At 39.9% G+C, this 8,987-nt stretch overlaps 1 protein-coding gene across 2 annotated transcripts; it reads right to left on the reverse strand.

Annotated features, from left to right (window-relative positions):
• Positions 1-751: 751 nt before the first annotated feature.
• Positions 752-8,978, reverse strand: abhd5a (abhydrolase domain containing 5, lysophosphatidic acid acyltransferase a). 2 transcript variants are annotated; one of them, XM_016670666.1, is made up of 8 exons: positions 8,599-8,766; positions 7,154-7,234; positions 5,827-5,912; positions 4,678-5,053; positions 3,687-3,841; positions 3,459-3,570; positions 3,186-3,372; positions 752-2,639 (listed from the first exon to the last, which is right to left on the reverse strand). In XM_016670666.1, exons 1-8 carry the CDS (start codon positions 8,640-8,642, stop codon positions 2,550-2,552), a joined length of 1,131 nt encoding a protein of 376 aa, XP_016526152.1. In that variant the 5' UTR covers positions 8,643-8,766; the 3' UTR covers positions 752-2,549. The 2 variants fall into 2 exon arrangements, with proteins under 2 accessions (XP_016526152.1, XP_007550490.1); XM_007550428.2 differs by lacking the exon at positions 8,599-8,766 and adding an exon at positions 8,846-8,978 and having other exon boundaries at positions 754-2,639.
• Between the last annotated feature and the right edge of the window lie 9 nt (positions 8,979-8,987).

Raw genomic sequence — 8,987 nt, forward strand, 5'->3', positions numbered from 1 at the left:
GTTGAGTCTCTTTGTTCTTTTCAAAACATAAATGGAGGACAACCTCAATGCAGACAGCCTGATGTTACCCGAGCAAATGCTTCAAACTGAAAGGATACGTCTTATAGATGTAAGAACCGGCAGTAAAGCTGTGGTTTGAGAGCGTAGGGTTTTGTTAGGAACATCTGGACCAATCAGGTCTCTGATGCAAGATGGAGTTGATTATTACAGGCTTTAAATGTACGAAGGAGAATTTTAAATTCTACTCTGGATTTAACAGGAAAGCTAAAATATTCTACAACCTGATAGTAAAGATTTACACTAGTCCAGCGTTAAATGCATGGACTATTTTTAGACTATTTTTGCAGTATCATTCTTGGACAGAACATTTCAAATTTTAGCAATGTTCCAGAGGTAAAAAAAAAAGTAAATAATAGAAACCTGTTTAGTATGGGAATTAAATAACATGTCATGGTCAAAAATAAGTTCTTTACTTTTTTACTGGTGACTAATTTAATGCCATCCAGGTTGAGATTCTGATTAAGCAGTTTCTTTTTCAATAACTTTGGTCCAAAAATCTGTTGTTTAAAAGACAAAAATTTAGTCATCCAATTTTTTTATGTTGTTAAGACATGCTTATGGTCTACCCAACTGATTGGATTGGTCAGGATTTAGGAATAAATATTGTATCTTTCTAATGTTTCTTCAGTTCCTTTCTTGTATGACAAACACCCAGAGATGAATAGAATTACACAAGTAAAGCAGACAAGGTTGAGTCAAGCATTCAATTTATTCATATAAACTGAATAGAGAAAATAAAACAGCAGAGTCCTTGCAGTAATGTCTAAAAAAAGTCTGTTGAGAGACTGTCTCATTATAATGAGATATTTTGTTAAAAGAGTGGCAGAAACGGGCTTCCATAAGAATGCATGTAGCTGGGTCTTTATAAAAACAAATATTTCTGCCACATCGTTTTAAAAAATAAGTTTCCATTCACATAAACCTGCACAAATCCGCCCATAAGCATTGTTTTAAACATGCCAAACCCATAGGGGGCAGTCTAGCACAAAGCGCAAACCTGTCTCAGCCAATCACAATCCTTCAAATCAACCACGACTTCCTACTAGGAATTAAATATGGCGCCATTAATTTCATTTGTGTGGACATATGGAGGTTGAACTACTTTTAAATGGTGTATCAGAATATAAAGTTAATAAAACAAGACGTCTATTGGGAATCATGTGAAAGCAAGTATGTAGACATACTGTAAACCCGACATCTCCAGTATCCATGAACACACGCAAACACAAATATTAAGTTTTCTCAAAACTCCACTTTGGTCGGTGTTTTCATAATTGTTTTTAGTTGCATAAAACAGTTTTCATGTGGATAAAAGCCAGAACGCATTGAAATATGTGGGTTTTCCAGGTTTTCTGGCTATCTGTGGACTAGGCTAAATGAAGAAAATTACAAAATAGATAATTTCCCAATTGTGACTACATTAGCTCTGTGAGAGATAGAGATAGATCCTAGGTTGTTCAGCTCATACAAACACTCTGAAAACTGCGTTTTAATGTTAATTAGGCTGCAATGAAACAGCAAGAAGAACACAAGTACATTGCATTTTTTAAAATAGATCATTACAAACATAAAAATCCAATATTTACAGTACTCAGAAAAACATAAAGGAGATGCGTTTTTAGAAAACACCCCCCCAAAAAAAAACAAATATCTGTGGTTCTTCTACAAACAAAAAATTGTTATTCAACAGTTTTCCACTATTTCTAATGTTTTATCAGCTTGATTCTGTTCATTCTGAACAGATTAAAACATTTAAACTTAACTTGAGAATCTTTGTATTATAGAAAACCTTTGCTCCAGGAACTCCAGCTTCCCAGTAGATCCTCACAGCTTAATTCTGGATCAGAGGAGGAAGAAGAGGCCGCTGCTGTTTCCAGCTCTGACAGAAACATCAGTCAGAGCTGGAGTGAACATGTGAGTTTGGCAGAAACAAACTAAAGCTGAGCATGAAAACAATGTTGTAGTGAAAGTAACTTCTCCAGTCAACATTCCACATGTATCCACAGGCAGGATTTATGAATAAATGCTGGGTTAGAACAAAAATAAAAGAAAATGGAGTAATTTTCCCATTCTTATAAGACTTTAGAAGAATGAGTGTGAAGACGTATGTGCACTCCAGTCAGATGGATGTTTGGAACACATCCTCCTGCTCTCCGACCCAGAATGTATAGTGTGGCGCTCACAAGTAATTCAAATGAGCCACCCAGTTCAGGTCTAATGGGATTATTGGGTCATACTGGGAATGCTGCTAAATAGCACCGATCAGATGAATGGCATCAGCTGGATTTTTTCGGGTTTCTAAGAATACCACTGAATCACTGGTCTGATGATCATAATCATGTCCTCAGATCTGAGTCATGCTCCTTTTTTCCTCTCTAAAACACTTGTTCCTTTTTTCTTAAGGAGGTCCCACAGCAGATCAGAACGTGATGGTAGTGAGTTACGCTCTCCTTTTGCCCCACAGATTCACATCCAGACCGTCCCTGTTCTCAGTCCACTTTTTCACACACCTGCAAGACTTTGTTATTGAAATCATAGGGCTGGTCGGCAAAGACGTAGTGTCCAGCTCCACGCATGGTCTGCAGGAACAGGAAGGAAGGAGAGAGATAGAGACTGGTCACAAAGCAACGTGTTGAGGAAGACTGGTAGTCAAATACAGCACCTCAGCATGCAGTCACGAAAAAAAACTACGATTCCAGAAGTTGGTGTAACAGGGGGCACTTATTGAAGTTTTCTGGCTGATCACAGATTCTGATTTTGGCTGACACAAATTATTTTAATCATGTAATAAGTTTACAACACACCGTCAATGTTCCAATAGCTAAGGGAGATCATTAAAAAAATGCTAAATATAGTGACCAAGTTGCTCAGTTGGAAACAGTGAAGTGAATATTGTTAATAGAAAATAAAATAAACATACAAAAAACTAACCTACATACAAGAAATACATTAAATTTCAATGTATACATAAACTGTCATTGATACTGCAAAGTTGAAATGCTGCACATTGATCCTGTTCTGAGTTCCAGCAATGCTCCTGTGTTGTGGTACAATGTACACTTTTAACACTCCTTATATCATGAAACTGCCACCACAGTACTGGAGGACAATGAGCATTAACTCACAATGATCTCCACGTGAGAGTTTGTTCTCATCTCTTTGATGGAGGCGGCTGAGGTGCTGTCTATGCTGGAGCGGGAGCCGTAGATGATGGAGATGGGGATGTCAGGATGCAGCTGGTCTAACCTCTGCAGCATGGGCCTCTTAGCCCAGCCGCACGAACCCGTCATGCTCTTAAAAGCAGTCTCTCCGCTGTGGGCGTTCAAAAGTTTGGATAAGTGATGTGGGGAGGTGTAGATGGTGTTAGGGAAAGAAGGGAGGAGCAGGAGGAGGCAGACCTGGGAGACTGGACGTTTAGGTGGTAGATGTACTCTGACACAGTGTTGTCTGAGAACATGGAGGAGAACTTCTTCTTGAAGTCGGGTCTCAGTGTCTGAACTAGAGTAGGACCTGCAGAGACACCATCAGCCTCAGCTACAACATCACTGCTGTAACCTCATCTCTTCATTCCCTTTGCAGTTAATGCCAGAGTTGCAACCCCAGTTTATCGTGCATAGGACTCTTACCGAGGGGTCCAACCAGCCTCAGGCCAGCTAGCGGGTTGAAGGGACTGAACATTGCTCCGAGGGCTTTGATCCACACCGGAATGGGGCGGTCTGCTTCCACTGTCTCCTGAACCTCAGGAAAACCCCACGGCTCCACCAGTACCAGGTGTTTCACCCTGCATTGGGAGGAAACGTTCAGCTTAACATGGACTCAGGGCGCCAACTCCATCCAAACAAGTAGAGAGGTGGCATTCTGCTAACACATTCAACATTATGCTAACAAACAACCTGTCAATATAGTTCTGTGTATGTAGTGAAAACAAGCTTGGTGCATATTTCACACCAACATGTTCACTGCATTCAGAGGTGTGTCTCTACCAGCTTTAAAGAGACAGTATTATGCATTTTCCAGCCAGATAGTATAATTTTATGACACAATAAAAATACTATGCTACTTTCAGCTGATGCAAAAATGGTATATATATCAAATACAACTTAAAAAAAATTGACATTGTAATTTAATGCTTGGAAATTGGGCCTCTGTCTCTTTAAAAACTCCTGATCTTTCTGAAACTCCACCCTCTGGAAGACATCACAACATGGCTCCTCTATTAACCCTTTAACAAAGTTTCTGAGAAGTTGCTCATATAATGAGCTTGGCAGGTGAACAGATTCACCAGGTGTTTGTTGATTGCTGCTGGCTAGTCTGAAGGAGCTGGGAGGACTGGGAGAGGGCTGCTCTGTGCAAAGATTGGTGCTATGTCTAGGTGGGGCTAGGTTCATCCAAGCATTTTGCACAGCTGAATGGCTTTCAAGTCTGACTACAGATTCTCAGTTGGATTTATTGGTAAGTTTTTCCTTCCAGTTCAGTGTTGGTTTTATACAGTAAAGCACATCATCATTTGGGATGGAATCATCACAGAACATGGAAGAGTATGAAACCTTTTAGAAGGTTAGCTAAGAATCTAAAACACTTCAGGAAGATAACAGAATAGATTCCATCTGAACTTACCTGGCTGGATATTTAATAGCATAAGACACAGCCAGGAATCCTCCCAGGTTGTGACCCAGGATTATCATGGACTCCACACCCACTTTGGCCCTCCACTGTTCAATAGACTCCACAAACTGAGCTTCTGCTTCCAGAGGGTCGGTGGAGAAGACAGGCCTTGTGCTCTGGCCAAAGCCCAGCAGGTCCAGAGCATAAACCGGCCGGTCCTGTGAGAGAGCTTCCACGTTCTGAGCCCACAGACCCACGCCACCTCCAAACCCATGCAGCAGGACTATGGGGGTTTTATCCTTAACAACGTCACTGCAAAAAGCCAGCGTCCACAACATGTTGCCACAGGAGACGGGGACAAACTCCTTGGTAAATGCAGATCTGATACCTGACAAGAACAAAAGGAGCCATGAGACAGAGAAGGAAAAATGATAAGAGGATCAAACGTAGAATACGCCCAACAACAATGGACTAGACCCCTTGGTAGAGTGGGTGGGTAATTCGACATGATGCTCCTAACCCTTTTGCAATAAGCAATTAATCAATTCATTGCATGATAAGTTAAATACAGCTTGATCAATTCCATTGTGATTTCATATCTTTTGAAAGGCAATTTTGCTTGTACTTTATTAATCCATTTTATTCATGTTTCAGTTCTGTAGAGTTTTTCCTTCCTTTTTATTTATTGTTTTTGGTTTTGGTGTCATGTTTTATTTAGGATATTGAAAATGTCGTCCAGTTGTAGTGTGGAGTTTTCTGTACAAAATCAAAGTTTATTAGACTTTAAAAGGGTGATCTTGCATTATTATGACTTGAAAATGGTCTCAAAACAACATTGTTATCAGTTATCGCAATAATTTCTTTTACGATTTATTGTCCAGTAAAATCTGTGATCATGGCAGGCCCAGATGCTACAGATAGAGATCTTATCAGAGGAAGGTATAAATACACCATCTGTTTTTAAGATCAGATTCTAACATTAACAGTCTTTAATCAGCTTTAAAGACTGATTAAAGGATCAACTCTGCACAGATATCTGGCACACAGGCATAACACTGGAGTTCAGTGAAGAGAAAGAAAATGAAAGTGCCATTCTTTTTATGTGTTCATTTTCCCAGGGCAGTGATTGGTTAAGAAAAGACAGACGGCTCTGATCCTTACAGCTCAGCATCCTGTCCTCTGCAGCCATCAGCTGGCTCTGAGAGGTGGGACACCATGAGGGCAGCCAGTCAGGGATCCAGTACCACCTGCAAACACACAGAGGAAAACTTACTGTGTGTGTATTACCTAATATCATCTTTTTATCAGTTTTAGTGAAATGACATTAAGTTGTTCTGTTGGTGCCTGGGTGAAAGGCTTTTCTGATGCAGATCTTCATTCAGTCTTGAATTCATGCAGCAGGAGAATCAACAACCTGACTGGACAAAACAGATTTCTAAGAGGCACAAGTTTGAAATTCCCTGTGTCACAATATGCAAAGATGTGAAGCAAAAACATCTTACAGAGAAGGGAAATTAAGTTCTGCCCTGTTCCTCTTTAAGACAGTTTCACATCCTCATCAGTTTATTGTACTTTGTATGATTGGATGTTTCCATGAAAATGGTTTTAATGACCACTGGGTAACACCAGTTCGCTTGTTAAGTCAGGTTTACTAGTATAGCTAGTAAACCTATAACAATAATTGCTTTATTGTACAAAGCAATTCAAAGTGCTTTGTACAATAAAAACACAAACAAACAGAAAACCTATTGCATTGCATTGGCAAAAAAAAGAAGTAATGAAGAGTTGGAATCCAGACTAATACGAATGATGTTGCAGTTGTTATTAATCAAAGGCGGCTATAAACAAATTGAGTCTTGGTCTTGATTTAAAGGAATTCAGTGTTTCAGTTTTCTGGAAGTTTGTTCCAGATGTGTGGTGCATGGAATCTGAATGCTCCTTCTCTCCATGTTCGGTTCTTAGGATGCAGAGCAGAACCAGAACCAGAACCAGAAGATATGAGAGGTCTGAAAGGTTGATACTACACCAGCAGATTTTTAGTATATTGTGGTACTAAGCCGTTTAGTGATTTATAAACTAACAACAGTATTTTAAAATCTATTCTCTCAGGGGAAGGACTCTAGAACTAGCTGATCTGCTCCATCTTCCTGGTTTTAGTCAGAACGCCAGCAGCAGCGTTCTGGATCAGCTGCAGTGGAGGGTTGATTTTTATTTTTTTAGACAGACGAGTGAAGACGCTAGCTAAAGATAAACACATGGATGAGTTTCTCTAGATCTCGCTGAGACATTACATTAGTCCTCTAATTCTTGAAATGTTCTTCAGGTGATAGAAGGCCAACTTCGTAACTGTCTTCATGTGGCTCTGAAGGTTCAGGTCTGAGCCCATCACTACACCCAAAAGCATGATTAATATAGACCTGCACCAATTTCAGTGCAGGTCTATATCCTGTGGAAGGAGCCTGTGGCAGCTGCAGAGACCAGGAATTACCTTATGGTATTATCCACGTAGCTCCAAATGCCGCTGGCCAGACTGGGAAGTCCAGTCACAGATAACGCTCTCTTCACAATCCTGGAGAGAAGAGGTGGAGAAGGGGAGAGATCACTGAGCAGGTACAGGAACACTGGGAACAACATGAGTTAAGATCAGGTTCCTACTATAAATGAGTTCTTAAAGATCAGAAGGGGTGCACCAATAAATCAGCTGGTCCATAAATCTGCACCACCTTTTTAAGTTTTAATTTTGGAAGATCTATGATCAGCAATACTTACATGACTAACATGACAATCATATCCACTGATCTTATCTACCTCTGCAAAAGTCAGAAAATCAACCACTGTCCCAGTTTGCTCTGCTGTGAGAGAGGACTGACTGACAGACTCACTCACCACATCACGTCTAAACGAGAGCAAGTAACAACAGTCAACACTGGGGGCTTTCCAGCAAAATGACTCCCTGTGTCACAAGGCTGGCGTGACAAAGTGGCTAAAAGATCAGAACATTGCTCAGAAAATGTGGGACCAAGAACTCCAAGAACTAGAAGACAAGAATGGGTCCATCGCTATCTGACAGGATTGGATCCACAAGTTCATATCTAGCATGTTGGAGAGAATTCTGAAAATCAGAAAGAGCAAGGAGCAAACGCAGAAATATTCACTTTTTATGTAAGTTATATAGGACAGTTATTAGTCATTAAGTTAATCGCCTGAAATATGAAAAAGCAAAACAAAAAAAATCAGCAGCTATCACTTCTTTAATTTGCCAATGATGATGTTTTTTTCTGTGCATGTTCTGGTTGACTGGATTTGCTCACCAGGAACAACTGATAGAAAAAAAAATACTTTTTTTTTTTTTTTTTACTCTGACACAAAACGAAACAAAAGGATTAAAAGCAGATGAGTCAAAATGTACAATTTTGGCCGTTGGATTATTATTAGTTTTTTTTTTTATTTGTTACGTTTAAACTAAAAATAAGAATCACCTGCATACATGTAGCCTGTTCTCTTCAGACAAAGCACTGCAGGTTGTTTTGGATAGTTTTTCTCCACATATATAGCAAAATAAACACTGCTAAAATTCTGATTAGCTCTGATAAGAGTTTAAAGCAAATTATTATGCCTGTCGATAACACCATTACCATTTATGGTCAGTGACGTCAGGGGTAAACATACAGGGAGCGCACATGTAGTGTGGATGTTGACAGAATCTAAGGGAACGAGCCGATTTATCCTGGTTTTAAATACAAAAATAACATCAAACTAAATGTAAATTTTCAATTTCATGCTTTGTATTTTAACCAAAAAATAACTGATTTTATTTTATTTATTTTTTTATTTTTTGTAGTTATTCACTTCTGGTTTATTAAAATATTTATAACAATAACAAAAACAGGCAAATGCATTGCATGGACCGGACCGGACCCGGCGGCTAACAACCTATGAAGTAAACCTTCAGAGGAGAACTTAGAGTTCTGGTCCATGAGAAACAGGTCAGTGACAGCCAGAGGGGGGCACCTGGGGGCTCCAGCTGGAGCTCTTCACCTGAACTCTTCAGGTTTAACTTGTTGCGTTTTTTATCGCAACAAGCAGAACTTTAAAACAGAACCACACGGAAACCTTCAGAGCGGTTCGGAAAAATATGTTAATCAAATTAGAACATTCTGCAGTGACAGCAGAAACTTACCCACTGTTAGCCGTCTCCTCCCGCTCGGCCATACTGTAGTTGCTGTCACGTGACTCTCACCGACGCTGACGTACCTTAGTCAGACTGTGGCCGTTAGATTTGTCGGTCGGGTTAACTCCGCCGGGCGGCCATGCAGCCTCCT

This window comes from Poecilia formosa, unplaced genomic scaffold (genome assembly GCF_000485575.1).
Source record: "Poecilia formosa unplaced genomic scaffold, Poecilia_formosa-5.1.2 Scaffold36, whole genome shotgun sequence".
Lineage (NCBI taxonomy): Eukaryota > Metazoa > Chordata > Actinopteri > Cyprinodontiformes > Poeciliidae > Poecilia > Poecilia formosa.